The 20830-nt window shown below is 46.3% G+C and overlaps 1 protein-coding gene across 1 annotated transcript in view; it reads left to right on the top strand.

The window, feature by feature from the left end:
• LOC113407548 (phosphofurin acidic cluster sorting protein 2-like) overlaps positions 1-20830 on the top strand; it is a 169588-nt gene that overhangs the window by 54785 nt on the left and 93973 nt on the right. The window contains exons 2-3 of the mRNA XM_026656180.2: positions 13924-14011; positions 19889-19978. Coding sequence (XP_026511965.1) covers positions 13924-14011; positions 19889-19978 — 178 coding nt within the window. The remainder of the gene's footprint in view (positions 1-13923; positions 14012-19888; positions 19979-20830) is intronic.

Below are 20830 nucleotides of genomic sequence, written 5' to 3'. Positions count from 1 at the left end.
TCTGCCTCAGTAATCCTATCAGTAAATGGGACTGACACGTGGCAACCCAAGGACTCCCGTAAGATTTGATTGCAAAGAACTAACATGGCCAGTCAGTGGAAAAGGTGGGAAAAGCTCAGGACTTCCCAATCCAAGCCTTAGGCCACGGAATGTGTTGGTGAGATTAGGATGATTATTTTCCTACTTCTCCCCCTTTCTTGATACCTGGGTTTCCTGAAACACTGGGAAGGTCCAGCCCAGTTAGGAGTCTTTGCGGAAATAGTGAATTAAATGCTACTAAACTGCTGACATGTAGGTGCTGCAATTAGTTCCTTAAGCGCATACTTAACAAACTTGCACTCTGCTATATAGGCTGTATGATTTTTTTCAAACATTCATAACCTGGTCAAATCCATTTCCTCAGAAAAATGCTGCTTCTTCAGACTCCTATGCAAATCCCGCTTCAGCTGTTGGCTTGTTTGCAAAACAATTTTTATTTTTTATGTAAAAATGTCCCTGCCCCTCTTCTCACTTAAGTGGCTCAAGGGATTTTTCTCAAACAAAATTTCACCTTGGACACAGACTATGTGGAATATGTGAGGCCAAAAAGTGATACATTCCATAAGTCAAGTGTAAATAGGGTTATAATGGAACATTGCTTTGTATCTTTAAATGTAGCAGTTGCTGCCTGTGCCTAATATAATTATCTGAGTGACAGAAGCAAAGCAGAGGTGGAGCTGCAGACTTATGCAAATCTGTATGAAAGCACAAAGGTCTCATTGTGTCAAAGTAATACTTTGTATACAGAAAGTGCTTGTTTTGGGTGGTGAGTAAAATCTCAGTATGATACGTTCACCTCTCATTTGACCATCTCCAATACAGTTTGTACAAATAATGTCCATGTTGAAACACAGATTCCCTGAAAGCAGGATGTCCACTGGTTGAAATTTGTAACTTCTTGAGAGGATCAGATGTGTGTAACTTTTGTCCTAAGAGACTATACGTGCAGAGGGAACCTGCCTCTGTAGGGTCTGAAGTGCAAGATCTTCTTGGCTGTCAGGATTCCCTTTAAATATGTGGTCTGGGTATCAGGACAGGGTGTCCTGTTTCTGTTGCTCGGGGAGAATCTGATTCATTAGAGTAGGAGTGGGCAAACTTTTTGGTCCGAGAGCCACATCTGGGAATAGAAATTGTATGGCAGGCCATGAATGCTCACAAAATTGGGGTTGCGGTGTGGGAGGGGGTGAGGGCTCTGGTTGGGGGTACAGGTTCCAGGGTGGGGCCAGAAATGAGGAGTTCAGGGTCCAGGAGGGGGCTCCTGTCTGGGGTGAGGGTGCGGGCTCTGGGGTGGGGTTGGGGATGAGGAGTTTGGGGTATAGGAGGGTGCTCTGGACTGGGACTGAGAGGTTCGGAGGGCAGGAGGGGGATCAGCGCTGGGGCAGCGGGTTGGGGTGCAGGCTCCAAGGTGGGGCTCGGGATGAGGGGTTTGGGGTGCAGGAAGTTGCTCCAGGCTGGGATCGAGAGCTTTGGAGGATGGGAGGGGGATCAGGGCTGGTGCAGGGGGTTTGGGGCGTGGGGAGAGGCTCATAGGTGCAGGCTCTGGGCAGCGCTTACTTCAAGCGGCTCCCAGAAGCAGCGGCGTGGCCCTTCTCTGGCTCCTATGCAGAGGCACAGCCAGGTGGCTCTGCAGACCGCCCCATTCGCAGGCACCGCCCCGCAGCTCCCATCGTGGGGGGGGGAGCATGCCACTATTTGCGGGAGTCGCATGAAGCAGCCCCCAACCCTGAGCCCCAGCTGGAGTGCCAGAGCGGGGCAAGCCCCAGACCCCACTCCCCAGCAGGAGCTTGAGGGCCGGCTTAAAATGGCTGGCAGGCCAGATCTGGCCCACGGGCCATAGTTTGCCCACCCCTGCATTAGAGTCTCAGTCTAGAGCAGGGGTCGGCAACCTTTCAGAAGTAGTGTGCCAAGTCTTCATTTATTCACTCTAATTTAAGGTTTCATGTGCCAGTAATACATTTTAATGTTTTTAGAAGGTCTCTTTCTATAAGTCTATAATATATAACTAATCTATTGTTGTATGTAAAATAAATAAGGTTTTTAAAATGTTTAAGAAGCTTAATTTAAAATTAAATTTAAAATGCAGAGCCCCCTGGACTGGGACCAGGACCTGGGCAGTGTGAGTGCCACTGAAAATCAGCTTGCGTGCCGCCTTCGGCAAGCGTGCCATAGGTTGCCTACCCCTGGTCTAGAGTTTGGCTCACTTGATCTAGCAGCTGGTTCTTCCATCCACACTCTTGAGTTTCATGGGGTTTAATTAAAATGCAAGTCTTTAATTTTTAATTTTGTTTCCTTCCTGTTGGTCAAAGATCTCTGTGTGAGTGAAGTCTCAGTGCAATTACTGTGCTCCCCATGGAGAAACAAACATTTAATTCAGTGAGCCAATTTCATTCTTAGAGGTATATTTTTCTGCTTTTTATACCCCGAGGAACACAAACAGAATTATCGAATTAATTAACAATTTGCTGCCTTTTTTGGTTACACTGGTTGTTGTTTTAGACCTTGACTGCCAAAATGTTACTTTCCCAGCAGGTAATTGCTATCCTAAAGGCAGACGGCGTGTGTAGCGAGGCTGTTAGTTTACACCATTTCATTTGGACGTAGAGAACTTCTTGTTCCAGAAGGTGGAAAGAAATAACCGGAGAGCAGGCATTCTATGCTTGATTCTATCTAAGTGGGAGGAATTAGTTGTGAATCTTGAAGGTGAAAGGCAACAAGGAGCATAAATGATAGGCTTCATGAGCCAAAGAAAAGGAAGGAGGGACTGCAGAAGAATGACAATGGACTTCAAAAAAGCAGACTTTAACAAACTCAGAACTAGGAGGTGAGGTTCTATGGCAAGAAAATCTGAGGGGAAAAAGGAGTTCAGGAGAATTGGCAGTTTTTTCAAGAGACAGTATTAAAGGCACAACAGCAAACTATTCCAACACTAAGGAAAGATAGAAAGAATGGTAAGAGGACAATATGGCTCAATTAGGAGCTTTTTAATTACCTGAAAATTAAAAAGGAATCCTGCAAAAAGCAGAAACACAGATTAATTGCTAAGGATAGGTACAAAAGAACGGGAAGGAAAGCATGTAGAGACAAAATCAGAAAGGCGAAGGCACAAACTGAGTTACACCTGGCAAGAGACGTATAATAAAAGGTTCTATAAATACATTAGGAACAAGAGAAAGACAAAGGATGGGGAAGGAGAAAATAGATGACACTAGGCTGAGGTGTTCAATGGCTAATTTGCTTACCCCTGAGCGCTGCAAATTTCAGCACTGTAAAGTGGCAGTGTAGACAGTGAACCAGCGCTGGGAGCTACTCCTCTCGAGGGGGTAGGTTTTTTTACAGTGCTGGGAGACCTCTCTCCCAGCGCTAGTGCTGCGACTACACAGCCATGTTAAAGCGCTGCGGCAGTGCTTTAACACTGCTAGTGAAGACATAGCCTAAGTCTTCTCTAAAAATATTAATTTTGTTTGGATGCTTGAAGCATCTAATATTAGCAACCAGAGGGAAGGAACACAAGCCAGAATAGGGAAAACATGTGAAAGTATTGTAAGCAAGTCCATGGGGCCTGGTGAAATTGACCCTAGGCTTAGGGTACTTAACTATATAAAGCAATCTCAGAACTGTTAGCAATTATCTTTGAGAACTTATGGAGTACAGATGAGGTCCCAGAAACCTGGAGAAGGGCAAACATAGAACCTATCTTTTCTTTAAAAAGGAGAACACAGAGAACCCGGAGAATTATAGACCAATCATCTTAACTTCAATTCGTGGGAAGATACAGACCAGAGTATAGTAGTGATAAGTAATAGCCAGCATGGATTTGTCAAGAACAAATCATGTCAAATCAACTTAATTTTCTTCTTTGGCAGCATTACTGGCCTAGTGTATTGGGGGCAGGGGAGTGGTAGATGACTTACCTCGATTTTTAGTAAAGCATTTGAGACAGACCCACATGACATTCTCATAAGCAAACTAGGGGAAAGTGGTCTAAATGAAATTACTATAAGGTGGGTGCACAGCTTGTTGAAAAACCAAACTCAGAGTAGTTATCACTGGTTTGCTGTCAAACTTGGAGGATGTATCTAGTGGGGTCACACAGGGGTCTCTCTTGAGTCTGATACTAGTCAATATTTTCATTAATGACTTGGATAACGGAATGGAACATGTGCTTATAAAATTTGTAGGTGACACCAAGCTGAAAGGGGTTACAAGCGCTTTGGAGGACAGGATTAGAATTCAAATTGAAGAATCTGTCTGAAGTGAACAAGATGAAATTCAGTAAAGACAAGTACAAAGTACTTCACTTAGGAAGGAAAACTCAAATGCACAACTTCAAAATGGGGAATAACTGGTGAGGCAGTAGCACTGCAGAAAAGGATGTGGGAGTTATAGTGGAGTTGCAAAAAGGCTAATATCATTCTGAGGTGGATTAACAAGAGTATTGTATGTAAGAAACGGAAGATAACTGTCCAGCTCTGTTTGATGCTGGTAAGGCCTCAGCTGGTGTATTTGTTCCAGTCTGGGGAGCCACACTTTAGTAAAGATGTGGATAAATTGGGGAGAATCTAGAGGAGAGCAAAAAAATAAGGTTTAGAAAACCTGATCTATGAAGACAGGTTTAAAAAAAACCTGGGCATGTTAGATACTGTATTATCCAGACTAAATATTAACTCCTCACTTAAAGTCGTCCCGGTTAACGTTGTTTCGTTGCTGATCAATTAGGGAACATGCTTGTTTAAAGTTGTGCAATGCTCCCTTCTAACGTCATTTGGCAGTCGCCTGCTTTGTCTACTGCTTGCAGGAAGAGCAGCCCATTGCAGGTAGCTGGTGGGGGCTTGGAACCAGGGTGGCCCGGCAGCCCCCCATCAGCTCCCCGCTCCCCTAAGTTCCCTGTGCAGCAGCTGCCTGCAGTTCAGCTGTCCCTCCCCCCACTGCCATGTGCTGCTCCTGCCCTCTGTCTTGGAGCTGCTCCCCGAGACTCCTGCTTGCTGTGCAGGGGGAAGAGGGGGGCTGTCAAGGTGTCCCCCTGCTCCTGCACCCCGCTTACCCCATCTTCCATAGGGCAGTGGGGGACACACCAGGGCTCAGGATGGAGGGAGTTTGCAGCAGCTGCTGTCTCAGCAAGCTGATCTAATTAACAAGGCAGTGTACTTAAAGGGGAAATGCGCATCTCTCTCTCTCACACATACTCCCTCCATTCCTGCTGCCTTGTAGAGTGAGAGAGTTAACCCTTGACAGCTCAGCCAATTGCTAGTTCATTATTTAGCAGTAAGGGAAATATCCCATCGTCTGACTCCTCTACCTCAACCAAACTTCACAATCATCATCACTGTGTACCAGTATTAAATTGTTTGTTTAAAACTTATTGTGTGTGTGTGTGTGTGTGTGTGTATATGTGTGTGTATATGTATATATATATATATATATATAGTCTTTTGTCTGGTGAAAAAAATTTCCCTGGAACCTAACCCCCTCATTTACATTAATTCTTATGAGGAAATTGGATTCGCTTAACATCGTTTCGCTTAAAGTCGCATTTTTCAGGAACATAACTACAACGTTAAGTGAGGAGTTACTGTATTTAGCCCTGTCTCAGTGCAGAGGGCTGGACTAGATGACCTATCACGGTCCCTTCCAGTCCTACATTTCTGTGATTCTTTGTTTAGTCTTGAAAAAGATGTTAAGGGCTGTTACAAAGAGCATGTGAATCAATTGTTCTCCCTGTCCACTGACAGTAGGACAAGCAGTAATCAACTTAATCTTCAGCAAGGGAGATACAAGTTAGATATTAACTCTAAGGGTGGTTAAGTACTGCAGTAGGTTACCATGGGAGGTTATGGAATCCCCATTGTTGGAGGCTTATAAGAACAGGTTGGACAAACACGTGTCAGGGATGATCTAGATATACTTGATCCTGCCTCACCACTGGGGGATGGACTAGGACAGTGGTTCCCCAACCAGGGGTCTGGGGCTCCCTGGGGGGCCGTGAGCAGGTATCAGGGGATTCATCAAAATAAATCAGAGTGCAGGGCCAGCTTTCGACTAACTGGCCCCAGGGCAGAAAGTTGAAGCCTGAGCCCTGCCCCCTGAGCTGAAGCCCAAGCTGAAGCTCTGCTGCCCAGGGTTGAAGCTGAAGCCTGAGCAACTTAGCTTTGCTGTGCTGCCTCTGGTGTTGGACCCCAGGCCATTGCCCTGCTTGCTACACCCTAATGCTGGCCCTGGCTTTTACTCTACTGGTACAGAAAAACAGTTGTGGGAAAGGTGGGCCGAGGAGTTTTTATAGCATGTTGCAGGGGGCCTCAGAAAGAAAAAGGTTGAGAACCCCTGGACTAGGAGAACTCTCAAGGTCCCTTCCAGCCTTACAATTCTATGATTCTATACCTTCAGTGTGGGGCTGAAGAAATTGGGGAAGACCAGGTTTCTGTTTAAAGCTAGTGTCAGGCTATCACATCTTTACTTTAGAAAGACAGCCTTTTACTTTCATTGGACATGTTTATTCTGTAGTAGTTTGTAGCTCTAATTGATGCAGAATCTAGGCAAGAACCTCCGATTCTTTAATGGAAACCTGGCTTATGATTAAGGGAGGGCCCAAGGTTCCATTTCAGATTCAGAAACTGAGTGTCACCCATCTGTGCTCCCAATGGATATTTAAGTGCCTTGAGAAAAGCAAAAAAAACAAACACAAAAGGTCCCTGCCAATAAAAGCTGAGAGCGGAAGTCCGTCTCAATCCCAACCTTGGCATAAATGAAATGAGCAAGAATAATCAAAATTATGTATCTATTAAATGCAAAAATTGCATGGTTGCACAGTTGAGATAAAAAACAAGGAATACAAAAGTGAGGGTTCTAAGCTTTTGTGGGTTAACTGTACGTCTTGAACCCACCTGTGTGCACTGAACTAGCTATGTATTTGCATACTCAGTTACAGATGGATGCTGAAACAAGTGCACTAAAAATGTTCTGTTGCACATGCACAATATGCAGTTTTGAAATATTTACAAGTCATTCAGCCTACTTCTGTCATCGCCCTCGGTGTCTCTCGCAGAATTGATTCCAAGTTTCCTCCTTCCTATTGGATAGCTGTGTACTAGATTATTTTTCCCTATGTATATTGAGTGCATCTTTCCAAGCTGAAAATCATTTTTCTGTTTCAAATCTCTCTAGGTCACTGTATTTCTGTCCTTCCTGGTGGTGGTAACTCTTCTCAGTTTAGTATTGCTCATGAAATTTAACATGTTCATTGCGACATTTTCTAGTTAGTTAATAAAGATGTTAAGAGCAGACAATTGCTGATCTGCGAGACTTAGTTATCACATAAATTCCAAGCAGGTGGACAGGAACACAAAGGGGGTGATACCTTTGTGCCTCCTTTTTGGATAATCTTGGTGCTGTTCTATGTATGCATCCGGATATGGAGGCCTCCCATTGGTTTTAGCCACTGAATTCACTGTTGGTGCATTACTCCAAATGTGGCCTTGGCTGCAATCAATATACCCTTGGAATAACCTTTTTAAAATATGTTGGGGTTTTTTTGTTTTTTGCAAGCATTAGTCTCCTCCCATCTCCTGTTTTGATTTGTAGAGTAACAGAAGCTAGACAATTTAGACCTGCAATAATAAACACGCTGACTGCATGAATGATTTTTACACTGTGGATTTCTCTGAATCTCCTCCTCTGCTAGAGGATATAAATGCTTCATTGTTGTTGGTGTGAAGAGCCTTTTAGTACCAGTTGTCCGGCAATCATGGATAAAGAAAGCAGATGTATCTCATGTCTTTTTTTTAACTGCTTTTGTTTCCCTGATCACTGTAAAAGGGGCTTTCTCAGGCGGCAGTGCTGCATGGGTTTGATCAAAGCTTATAAAGGACTAATTGAAAGAATGTCAGTGGAGAACAGAACGCCCCTTGTATATTTCTGTGTGTGCTGAGAGCACAATTGTTTCTTTAAGTACCTTTTCCCTTCTCGAGCTTTGGGTATGATGGACAAAAAGAGCCTATTGTTTTGGTCTGTCAGCAGAGACAATGCCTGTCCTGTTATACCTCTGCTTTCATCACCTGACCAGCCACAGCTCTGTGGATTTTGGCAAGCGGGGGTGTGAGTGTTCTCCAGCTACAGCATTACAAAGAAACAAATGGCATCACAACTCGTCCCTGACTATGCTGCAGCATGCATGTGCTTGACACTTGACATTTCTTTTGGGACAGGGTGAGGAATGGAGGTCTCTTTCCCTCCCTCAATCTGGAGTAGGGGACACATTTATCTCTGAATCACTTCTAAGTGCTGGCACACAGTAAAAACCAGATGTGCAGTCAAACATACTGGCCTTCACTCTCCTCTCCCCCTGTTTCTGCCTTTCTGTGCTGTTCCCTTCCCACTTTCCCTCAGTTTGAGCTTCCACCTTTCTGTGTGGATGGACTTTGTGTATGAGAGCCTCCATTCTCCCTTTTTTCCCTCTCTCTTCAACTGGCCAAGGAGGAGCTGAGTTTGTCAGAGTTCTACATTGCTGCCCATTCCTGTAGTATCTGAGCACCTCTCCATCTGTAATGTATTCATCCGCGCAACACCCCTGTAGGGCAGGGCAGGGCTGTTATCCCTGTTGTACACATGGGGAAACTGAGACCCAGAGGTACTATGAATTGTCCCAGTGTTGCACACATTTCTGTGTAAAATAGATAGTAATGCAGTTCCTTGGGGATTTTGTGGTTCTCTGGATCATTTGGGGGGTAAAACCTCTATGTGGAGTAGAGCTTTTCATTTTACAGTGGAGTTGCATCATACATGCATTTAACTTACGCAAATGCAACTATGCGCGGTCTGGGGTTCCGTCTGCCGGCTCCTGCCAGCCGGGGGATACGGCCCCGCTCAGCCCGCTGCCAGCCCGGGGTTCCGTCCATCAGGCTGAGCGGGGCCGGCGGCCAGGACCCCGGCTGGCAAGGGGCCAGCGGCCGGAACCCCAGAACGGCGGTGGGCTAAGCGGCTCAACCAGCTGACGGTCTGGAGTTCTGGCTGTCGGCTCCTGTCAGCCGGGGTCCCAGCTTGCAAGGGGCTGGTGGCTGGAACCCCAGACCGGCGGCGGGCTAAGCGGCTTAGCCAGCTGACAAGCTGGAGTTCTGTCCGGCGGCTCCTTGCAAGCTGGGGTCCCGGCTGCCGGCCCCGCTCAGCCCGATGGACGGAACCCCGGGCGGGCAGCGGACTGAGTGGGGCCGTGTCCTCCGGCTGGCAGGAACCAGCGGCCGGAACTCCAGACTGTCACCTGGCTGAGCCGATTAGCCCGCCGCCAGTCTGGGGTTCCAGCCACCAGCCCCTTGCAAGCCGGGACCCCGGCTATCAGGAGCCTGCAGCCAGAACTCCAGACCGTCAGCTGGCTGAGCCACTTAGCCCACCACCGTTCTGGGGTTCCGGCCGCCGGCCCCTTGCAAGCCGGGGTCCTGGCAGCCGGCCCCGCTCAGTCTGATGGATGGAACCCTGGGTCGGCAGCAGCTGAGCGGGGCCGTGTCCCTGGCTGGCAGGAGCCGGCGGACGGAACCCCAGGCTGAGCGGATCTGGGGTTCCGGCCGCCGGCCCAGCTCAGCTCGCTGCTGGTCTGGGGTTTTGACTATATGCGATTTTCGCCTTACATGCTGGCTTTAGAACCTAACCCCCACGTAAGATGCGACAGTTCTGTATTTTAATTGTTTAGGTTCGTTTGTTTTCTGGGATTTTGTCCATGGTTGGTGTTGGGGGTGGGGGGAGGTTGGGTGGAAGAGGGTGTCAATGTTCTGCGTCTCTCGTATGATGGAACATGCATATGGGTCCCTCTGGAGCCCTGCCAGCAGGAGGGGTTGCTAGAGGGGCCTTTGCTCTTTCACATCTGCTCTCTCTTAGGGGCTGAGTGAATTGCCTCGCCAGTCTCCAGTTTGGTCTGATGTGGGGCCCTTTGCCCCTTTTGGCAGGTGTCCCTGCTCCCAGCACGGAGTGTGTGCTGCTGGTCCTGCTGAAGTGATAAGCACCAGGGAGGAAGAGGAGCTGTGGAAGCTAGACAATGTTGGCACAAGAACAAATGGAATAGTGGCCATAAGTAAATTTAGGTTGGAAATTAGGTTTCTAGGGCTTTGGAGCTGTGCTCCGGCTCAGCTCCAGGTAAAAACCTGCAGCTCCACTGCTCCAGAACTGCTCCGCGCTCCAGCTCCGGGCTCCGCTCCAAAGCCAAATTCTAACCATCAGAGGAGAGAGGTTCTGGAGCAGCATCCCAATAGAAGCTGTTGGGGCAAATGACCTAACTAGTTTGAAGATGCAGCTTGATGAGTTTGTGACCAAGGTTATATGACAGGGCCACCAGCAGTACCAGGGGACTCAATGACCTTCAGGCCCTGTTCATGCAATGCTTGCAGGAGCAGCAGCCAGGGAATGAAACCAACACAGTATGGATCAGTTTCACTTCCTGCTCTTGCTGGGGCAGGAAGTGCAATGTACAGATGTATGAGAGACAAGGTCCTTCACTCTTACTGGGAGTATAGGATAGGACACACATGGGAAGGAGGTGATTGGATCAACTGTCTGTTGATCTCCTCTCACTCCCAGGTGTTGCTAGTAGCACAGGAATGTGCTTCATGTAGAGCAGCACTCATTTTCCCTATGGCCAAGCAAGAGAGGAATAAAATGGAGCAGGCTTGTCAGTTCCACACTTGCTGCTTCTGCATGCACTGTAGGGGGCAGCTTTGTATATAGTTATGGTGCGAGGGCATGGGGTGGGGGGTGTGAATTGCTCACCAAATTGTCCTCTCCTCTTTTGTTCCAAAAGATTTTCCATTAATCAGTGGGTCTCTTAAAGGAAATTGACTAGGCTCCTTTCACGTATGGCAGGTTTCAGAGTAGCAGCCGTGTTAGTCTGTATCCGCAAAAAGAAAAGGAGTACTTGTGGCACCTTAGAGACTAACAAATTTATTAGAGCATAAGCTTTCGTGGGCTACAACCCACTTCTTCGGATGCATATAGAGTGAAACATATATTGAGGAGATATATATACACACATACAGAGCATGAACAGGTGGGAGTTGTCTTACCAACTCTGAGAGGCCAATTAAGTAAGAGAAAAAAAACTTTTGAAGTGATAATCAAGATGGCTCAGTACAGACAGTTTGATAAGAAGCAAGTGTGAAAATACTTACAAGGGGAGATAGATTCAATGTTTGTAATGGCTCAGCCATTCCCAGTCTTTATTTAATCCTGAGTTGATTGTGTCTAGTTTGCATATCAATTCAAGCTCAGCAGTCTCTCCTTGGAGTCTGTTTTTGAAGTTTTTCTGTTTTAAGATAGCCACCCGCAGGTCTGTCATAGAATGGCCAGACAGGTTAAAGTGTTCTCCCACTGGTTTTTGAGTATTATGATTCCTGATGTCAGATTTGTGTCCATTAATTCCCCCAAACTTTTTTTATGTCATGCCCCCGCTTACCTATAATGTAATCTGGAGTAGACCAGGGCTGGGTGGTGCTCCCTCCCTCCCACCCTCCATGGGGGCTGGCCTGGGCCAACCGAGGGGGGCATGCCCCATAGTTTGGGGACCATTGACCTATGGGCAGTATTGAATTGGAGCAAAGTAATACGGGTGGGTGCAGAATCCGCTCAGATTGCGGCCTTTCACATCTGATCTCTTGTGAGACCAGAGCATCTCCTTGCAGCCTGGCATAACTCATGCTGAGGAATGGCAATATCTGTGATGACGAGGACCATAAAAAAAAAATCGGGCATAGGCAATACAAGTGTGGAGAGTTAAGAGGGTAACTCCAAAGAGATTGGAGTCCCTGTTGTTTCTCATAGAGAGAGAGAGGATCTGATGGAACCATGCACACCGAACACCAAGCCAAATTGTAGAGTTGTAAGCCTTATACACTGCTTCTAGGAAAAGTCATACCTAGGAGCTGTGCTGGGAAGAGGTGTCTGAGAAATGGCTGAGTAAAGCAGGATCTTCGCTGAGCATGCAGAGAGGATGGGCTTCTTTCTGGCCAGCCCAATATTAAAATCCAGACACTAATGCTTGTTTCTTGATATTAACATTTGTGTATTGCACTAATTCCATCTGTACTTTATACAAGGAATTATTTCAATGCACAATGGTATTGGATCACTAATGACATCAAATAACACAAGAATGGGGGGTCACCTGATCAAATTAATAGGCAGCAGGTTTAAAACAAACAAGGAAGTACTTCAGACAACATGCACTCAACCTGAGGAACTCGTTACCATTGTGAAGGCCAAAAAGTATAACACTGTTCAAAAAAGAATTAGGGCATATCTACACTTGCCATTTTAAAGCAGAAAAAATCCCTTTTTTGCTCAAAAACCATGGGAGCGTCTACACTTGTTAATGACTTTTTGCAGTGAAACTCAGAAGTTTCACCACAAAAAGAAAACCACCTCCATGAGAGGCGTACAGCTCTTACCGGTGATGCTTTTGCGGTGATGTGCAAGTGAAGACACGTTCTTCCTGTTGACACAGCTTTTAGCCTCCGGAGGATATCCCACAGTGCCTAGGTGACCACTCTAGCCAGCAGCTCTGCTGCTCTGATGCCAGGTAAACAGACATCCACCCCTCCCCCTGTAAAGCCCCCGGAATTTTGAAACTCCCCTTCCTGTTTTATTGGCAAGTGCTCACTTATCTGGCCAGGTGACAATGCCTGCTCCACGGAGCAAGTGATCCCCTGCTTGGAGCCGTGCTGAGCTACTGGAGCTTATCAGGTTTCAGAGTAGCAGCCGTGTTAGTCTGTATCCGCAAAAAGAACAGGAGTACTTGTGGCACCTTAGAGACTAACAAATTTATTAGAGCATAAGCTTTCGTGCATCCGAAGAAGTGGGTTGTAGCCCACGAAAGCTTATGCTCTAATAAATTTGTTAGTCTCTAAGGTGCCACAAGTACTCCTGTTTTTTTTTGGAGCTTATCAGTGTTTGGGGAGGAGGAGGCTGTGCAGGGACCCAGGATGCCTGTGATCACCCCTTAGCCCCCTTCCCACAAGACCCATCGTCAAACTGAAGAGAGCTGCACTGTGGGATAGCTGTCCTAGAGCACTGCTCTCATCTGTGATGGAAGTGCTGCTAATGTAAACACTCTCTGACGCCTGAGGAATTGAGTGCACAAACCAGCGCTTTACTTTCACCGATTCCCTGTCACCAGTGAAACTTACAGCAGAAAAACGCTGCAAGTGTAGAGAAGTTCATGGAGGATCGGTCCATCAGTGGCTATTAGCCAAGATGGTCAGGGACACAACCCCATGCTCTGGGTGTCCCTAAACCTCTAACTGCTAGAAGCTGGGACTGAATAACAGGGATGGATCACTCCATAAGTTGCCGTGTTCTGTTAATTCCCTCTGAAAACATCTGGCACTGGCCATGGTCAGAGACAGGATAGTGGGTTAGATGGACCACTGGTCTGACCCAATATGGCCATTCTTATGTTCTTAGCAGCTTTGACCAAAGCAACGTAGCAATGTGTGGCGTGTGACACTACTTTCATCTGCTTAGCATGCCAACAGCAGGGGGCAGAGGGAAGAGCTTAAATCCCTGTTTTTCCATTTGGGTGGCCAGAACTGCTTATTAACTTTTAAAAGAAATCATGAAAACAGCAGTTGACAAACAGGTAGAAGTAGGTCTTCATGGGCCAGGAGTTGCAAAGTGAAATAGCCAACACACTTGAAAATGTGCACTCTAAATTCTATTGATTGTCTGGCTTAAAGAACTTGTAGTTTTTAAACCTAGCTTGTGGATCAGTAGTCTGTACTCTGTTCTCCAATACATAAAAGGAAAAGGAAGAAATTCATCCCAAGGGCATGCTGTACCTCCAGGGTGCTCTGACTTTATATCCTTTCCTTTTCCAGGCATAACTCATAGCTGCTTCTCCTGTGTTCTTGCTTGCAGGTTGTGTACCTTGACTTTAAAGAAACTGGTCGTCTTAAAGGAATTGGATAAGGAGCTCATTTCTGTGGTCATTGCAGTCAAAATGCAGGTAACTTGCATTTAATACTTAGCCTACCTTTAACGGTAAGTGCAACACTACAGCTGCAGTGTTAAGTGCTGAAATGTTAAGAAATATGAAAATTAAGGCTGCATTTTGTAATGCATGTGTACAAGGAGATGATCACCTACTATTCCACTAATACAATACGCTGTTTAGGTAGCTGTGCAGTGTTAGGTACGTGAGTAAGATCTTGACATTTTTCCCTTTCTTGTGTAGTTCCACTGTCTATTTAAGTATATCTTCACAGGGTGAGTTAGACTTTCCATCATTAAGGCCAATCGTAGCTTTATATTATGAAACTGAGTTTCTGTTGCAAACCCTCGTTCTCCCAACTTCATCAAAACTCAACCTCTTGACCTATTTTACATGCTACATCTTGTCTCAGGGCAGAACAGAGGCTTTTCCCCTCCTAGATAGCTTAGGGCCAGTCAAATGGAGCTACAGAAGGGCAAGAGTTAATGTGCTCCCTTTTGCACTTTCAAAGGATTTTCCTTGTGCTTTTTTGCTTCGTAATAACTACAGAATCACTTACCAACTGCACTGCTACAGTAGTCCTGGCAGCAAAGTGACTTTTCATAGGTTTCAAAGAGGTGCAAAATGCAAGAGAATGGATATCACTTGACTTTAAAATAATGTATATTTTAAAGTGTATGAACTTGCATTGTAAGTGTGTTATATGGACCTGTAAGTGTCTAAATTAGTGCATTGATTTTATACATACTGTGTACATACATCAGTGTGCATGTAGGCAGGAGACCAATGGGGTCCATTCCTGGTCTACTTGTAAGCTCAGCCCAACGTACAGGGATTCCTGTCACTGAACAGTGCTTAAGCCTTGTTTAAAAGCTAAGGCGATTCCCAGGCATAAAACCTCATTAATCTTGAGCTGAAGTTGATTAAATCTGCTGCTGCAGCCAGAAACCCTGCAGAGAACTTAGTAGTTGTGTCAAAAGAAAACATGTTAGCCCAAAAGTTTAAACTTGAACGGTTCACCTTACAAGAAGACCCAGAATATTCAAATACAGAGCTACAGATTCAACCAGCTGTCACTGCCACTCTGAGAGCAGTGAGAAACACTGCTACAACCTCATCTGTCCATGTTGAGGCTGTCAAGTCCTCATCTCCAGCAGGCCCTAGCAGGTCTGTTGCTATTTGGGGTACCGATTCTGCCACTTCCTCTTTAAATCCAAAAATGTTTCCATCACAGATTTCCTTCATCCCCTCCCTTCTCTAACGAACAGGCATCCAAACAGCTTTGTTAGTTCGGTGTTCCTCGTACCCTTCCAGAATGAGGGCGTTCAGTTCCCAGAACCCCTATGCTAGGATATCAGGAAACAGATTTCAGTGCCCCTTATGAGAATGTTGGCTGAGGAAAAACCGCATACAGCTGCTAGAAAAGCAGGAAATAGAGTTAGTGAAGCTAATCACACTGCTTGCCATTCCTATGCAGCACAGTTCAGGTTATATCGCCAAGAGGAGGTGGGAATCGCACATACCTTAACCCTCCCTATCAAAAACTGAGCGTATCTGTGGGGAGGGATGTGGGGGGGAGGGGAAGGGGCTTCCTGGTGCTCCTCACAGCCCCACAGCTACCAGTTCCCCTCTGTGCCCCTAACAGGGAGATGAAGGAAGCTGGCAGTTCAGGGCTGTGGGGATTTCAGGCACCAGCTAGAGGGAATATTGGCGGAAGGCAGAGAGGGAGCCCTGCAGTGCCTACCCCACATGGGTATCCTGAGCAGGAGCAAGGGGCTCTGTACCCCCTTGCCTTCAGGAGCCAAGGGATTTATTGAGCCCCTTCTCACGGGTGAGGAAGGGGCTTGTGGAGAGGGGTTCCAAGCCCATCTGGGGCTTGTATCACTTAGCTCTGTTCCACCGCTCATGCTCCCAAATGATCGTCCTGTCACTTACATGCGCCCTTCCTGAGACTGAGCAGCATGTGAACTACACACACACAACACCATGGGCGTGCCAAATTTCAGGTCTGAAGAGGCAGCTGTTTTCACTGTAGGGAGAGTTTTTCTCAAGTTAAAAAAAAAAAAAAAAAAACCCCTGTGGTATAGACAGTAAAGCAGCAAAAGTAGTAAATTTCTGGAAAGTATTAAGTATATGGGGAAAAAAGGGCATGATGGAAACAGTTTGAGTACTTCTCTGGCCCCTGTCACTATAACATCTGCGCACCTCCCGATCTTTAATGTGTTTAACCTCACAACCCCCTGATGAGGCAGGGCAGGGCTATTATCCCATTGTACAGATGGGAAACTGAGGCACGGAGCAACTAAGTGACTTGCCCAAGGTCCTACAGGAAGTCTGTGGCAGAGCAGGGACTGGAACCCTACTCTCAAGTCCCAAGCTAGAATTGTAACCACGGGACCATCCTTCCTCTCATCCATCATTGACCTGGCCTTGCATTATCTCCAGATGGCCTTTGTAGGGGATGTGGCGGCTACAGCTACTGCTTTGTGTGTGGGTGCCATTGAGCTGACCTTGTACTGTCACCTGATTACCATCCACATTTATTTTGTCCTATGATGAACTAATTGAAGGTGGACCAGTGTCTCTGCAGCACCAGATGCAGTCAATAGGTTTGTGGTTTTGACACATTTGAATATTCAGATGTGCTGATAAAGCTCTTTTGGGGTCACTTGGTGCACATGAGCTCAAGTTCCTGATATGGAGGCCATTTTCAGATGTCAGTGATATCGGTTCGCCAAGTGCATGAGCTTTCAGTCTAGTGACTTAATCCACTTTTTTATAAAGAGAATTGCAAAGATACAGTGTTACAATCAGCCTAGATTCCTTCCAAAGGACATGACAAAATTCCATCTTAACTAGCCCATCTTTGCCAACGCCTCCCAGGCCTGTACCCGTCCTGGGGAGACCCTTTTGGACTTTGTTATTCAACAGCATTTCCCGAGACTTTATCGGACATTAGGGTCCCTTTTGTCTGCTTTGAATACAGTGGTGTATTCAGGAGGCAGCTGTGTTGGTCCTTTATTATATAGCCTCTGCGTGGCATAACAAATAAAGCCACACTGTCACAACTAGAAGGAGGTCTGGCACTGACAACATCTGTGTTGATAATGGTCATGGTTGCAGGGCTGGGTGCCCCTCTCTCCCTTTTCTCAGCTGAGTGCACACGCTCAGGTGTCAGGCGTCTTGCTTTTACTTCTCCTGGGGTGGAATTTTCGAATTCTCCCATTCTTAGACCAAGCCCTGGGATACAACCCCCTGGGCATCCACCAATAACCTACAGGTCTGACTGAGTTCAGACACCTGCAGTTCTTCCTTCAGGAGTCTGACCATTTGTATACAGAGACCAGACAGCCTTCTTAAAAACCCAAGTAGTGTTTTTAAGGCCCGGCTTGACAAATCCCTGGCTGGGATGATTTAGTTGGGAATTGGTCCTGCTTTGAGCAGGGGGTTGGACTAGATGACCTCCTGAGGTCCCTTCCAACCCTGATATTCTATGATTCTATGATTTGTTAACGGTAGAAACAAAGTATTCAGGGAGGATTTTAAAACTGTCTACACACACACATCCCCTGCCTCAAGGCTTGCAGTCCCCAGGTAGTACTGCAGGCAAACCTACCTTCTTCAGACAGCCCTTATTGAGTAGCTCTTGGTCTGGTTTCCCCTGAAAAACTGTCCCCTCTTCTGAGGGTCCCTTTTAAACCCTGCATAGTTCTTCTGTGTTCCTGGCCTTTGGCCCTTCTGTAGGCTCAACAGGAATCAAGCCAGAGTCGTTGGAGGTAATAGCTCTGCCACTGTCCTTTAGCAGCCCTCAAGTGTTTGCTGGAGTGTAGCTTAACTTGAACTCTTTTTTTCCTTCCTGCTTATTTTTGCTGAAAGCCACCTGTAGAGTTGCACCAATATAGTCATACAGTTAGTATGCGCTATTCATAAATTATTAGTGCTGCTCCAAATCAGTCACATCAGCTCTCCCAGTCTTATTGCAAGTCTTAGGGTACGTCTATACCCAGCCGCTAGTTCGGCGGCTGGGAATCGAAGTTCCGGGTTCGATTTATCGTGTCTGGTCTGGACGCGATAAATCGAACCAGGAAGTGATCGCCGTCGACTGCGGTACTCCAGCTCAGCGAGAGGAGTACCGCGGCGTCGACGGGGGAGCCTGCCTGCCGCGTGTGGACCGCGTCTGAACCGCGGTAAGTTCGAACTAAGGTATGTCGACTTCAGCTACGTTATTCACGTAGCTGAAGTTGCGTACCTTAGTTCGACTTGGGGGGTTAGTGTAGACCAGGCCTTAGTGTTTGGTGTTTTCTCTTAAAGCCCCAGCCGCCAAAGTCATTTGATTAGGAGAGAATCTCAGCTTTCATTTTAAAAGTTAATTTATATCTTTAATGGTTGCAGAGAAGCTGGTAAACCTGACCTAAGGACTCAAAACCCAGCAGGCAGATAAAAAGAACCCTCTATTTATTGGCTTAAAAATCATAAGATTATTTTTAAAAAGAATCACATGCTTTTTGAACATTTGGGGCTGATGCTGCAGAAATATTGCTGTATGCTACTACTGTATTACTAACTGCAAATATGTCCAAATCCCCCAATGGCCAAGTGCTTTGCTTTTCATCTGGGTAGGTCTTTGTTGGAAGAGGGCATAGTCAATCTGTTACTGTTATGTTCACAGCATAAACAGAGACAAGTTAGATTAAAAACGTATTCTTGCTGGAAGGCTGCAGTGTAGCACAATATTTTCCTTAGATTTCAGAAGAGTAACACGTAAGAACCCAAAGCCAGAGCAACAAAGTGGGGCGCTCCTGAAAACAGACACAACTCACCTCCACTTTACTGTGAACTGTCTGCAGTCTCACTGCTGCTGATCCCAGATTGTGCGCTTCCCTATGGAGACCCCCAGCCCGGCAGCAGGACCAAGAAAACCCCCAGAAATTTCAAGTGACAGCTTAGTTTTAAGTTTGCCATACACTACTATTATAATCACTTTGCCATAGATCCCTAAGGAGAAGTTCCCATGTCCTCAATAAATGGTACTAGTCTAGGGCGCTCCCACCACGTGGCACATGAGCCATTCCTGCAGCTACCTCCGTTTCTTTCAGATGAGGCCTCATCTCCCCTTTACTGGCACCCATGATGGCTGTTTGAATAGGCCTCCATCCCTGAACAGGGATCCCACTTCACTCTTGCAGCCTGTCTGCTGCTCAGCATAGAGCCCCTCTGTGTCCCTGCTCTGCTGGGAGAAGCTGCTGCTTCCCTTAGTGCTGCCTGGTGTAGAAATGGGTTTGGCAACAGGGGAGGCAACACAAGGGAAAGGGTGCCTGGGGGATAGGGTGTAGATGGTGTCAGGGAGCAGAGCATGACTAGCTTCAAGCTGGACTACCTTTAGCTTCCATCCAGCAGCACTATAAAGTAGAACCTCAGTGTTACAAACACCAGAGTTACAAACTGACCAGTCAACCACACACCTAATTTCGAACTGGAAGTACACAATCAGGAAGCAGCAACTGGGCGGGGGGGGGAGGCAAATCCAGTACTACGTTAAATGTAAACTACTATAAAAAAGGGAAAGGAGCATTTTTTTTTTCTGCATAGTAAAGTTTCAAAGCTGTATTAAGTCAATGTTCAGTTGTAAACTTTTCAAAGAACAACCATAATGTTTTGTTCAGAGTTACGAACGTTTGAGTTATCAGCAATCTCCATTCCTGAGGTGTTTGAAACACTGAGGTTCTATCATCTTTTCACCACAAACCCTGCTGTCTGCAAGAGTGCCCCCTATTGATCACGTCCAAACCTTGGCAATGAGCCAGGTTGCACTAGCCAGTTCCCAAAGGGTGAAAGGAATAAGCCTGGACTGATACTCAGACCTTTACCTGACCAGGTTTTCTTTCTGTGTAGGGCTCGAAGCGAATACTACGGTCTCATGAAATTGTGCTGCCACCAAGCGGACATGTGGAAACCGAACTTGCACTAACTTTTTCACTACAGGTAACATAGTAACAAAGTCCAAAGTGAATGTGCTCATCTGATTTTTGCATTAAACCAAGTTCTGATGTACTTGTTTTAACAAGTCTTAATGTAAATGTTCCTCTGAAATAATTATAGGCAGTTCTGGCAATGGCACCCGTAGTCAGTGCTTATAAGCTAAAAAACCATTTGGGTTGAAATTTTCCATGTGATGGAGTTTCTGCCTCAGGCTGAATATTTTACTACATTTCAGCAAAAATGGTCCAGCCACTTCCAAGAGCAAGACTGGAGAAAATTAGGTTGTCTTGCCAATGTTAAATTCTTACAGCTGTTTTGAGAAGCTCTAGCACCTCCATGCTTTGGAGCAAGGATTTTAAACTTGACAGGGCTAGCATTGGAGTGGGAGGTACATTTTTCTGTTCCCGTGGAAATCGGTTGGATATGGGCAAGTTATAAGCTTCTGAAAATGGTAGTTTCCATATGCTTAGTGGAGTTTAAGGCTGGCATCTTAAAATCTCTGAAAATTGTCTATACTGAGCATGCATCAACCCCCAGAATGCACAGAGAACATCCTGCTCAGCAGAAGCAGCGTTCCCTCCAGCAGAAATGCAGAATGTCCTGTGTTGGGGTATATGACATTATTCCTCCCCTGCATGCAGTCTGTTACCTAGCTTGGATCTCATGCATCCAGTAGTGCTGCAGGGCTGAAAAACTTTCCCTTCAATTGCTGCTCCTGGTTGCTGGGGCTGTTGCGGGCCCAGGCACTGGGCCCAGCAGGAAGGCTTTTTCCTGTGCTTACTTTGCTCTCCTTCTAGTATCCAGGCAATGTGGAGGGAGAAGGAGGAAGTGGCCCAGTATGGATGCAGGCAGGAG

The sequence above is a fragment of the Terrapene carolina genome, unplaced genomic scaffold (genome assembly GCF_002925995.2).
Source record: "Terrapene carolina triunguis isolate 2854851 unplaced genomic scaffold, T_m_triunguis-2.0 Scaffold212, whole genome shotgun sequence".
Lineage (NCBI taxonomy): Eukaryota > Metazoa > Chordata > Testudines > Emydidae > Terrapene > Terrapene triunguis.
The sequence above is the reverse complement of the archived record's forward strand: the minus strand, read 5'-3'. Positions and strand labels throughout refer to the sequence as shown.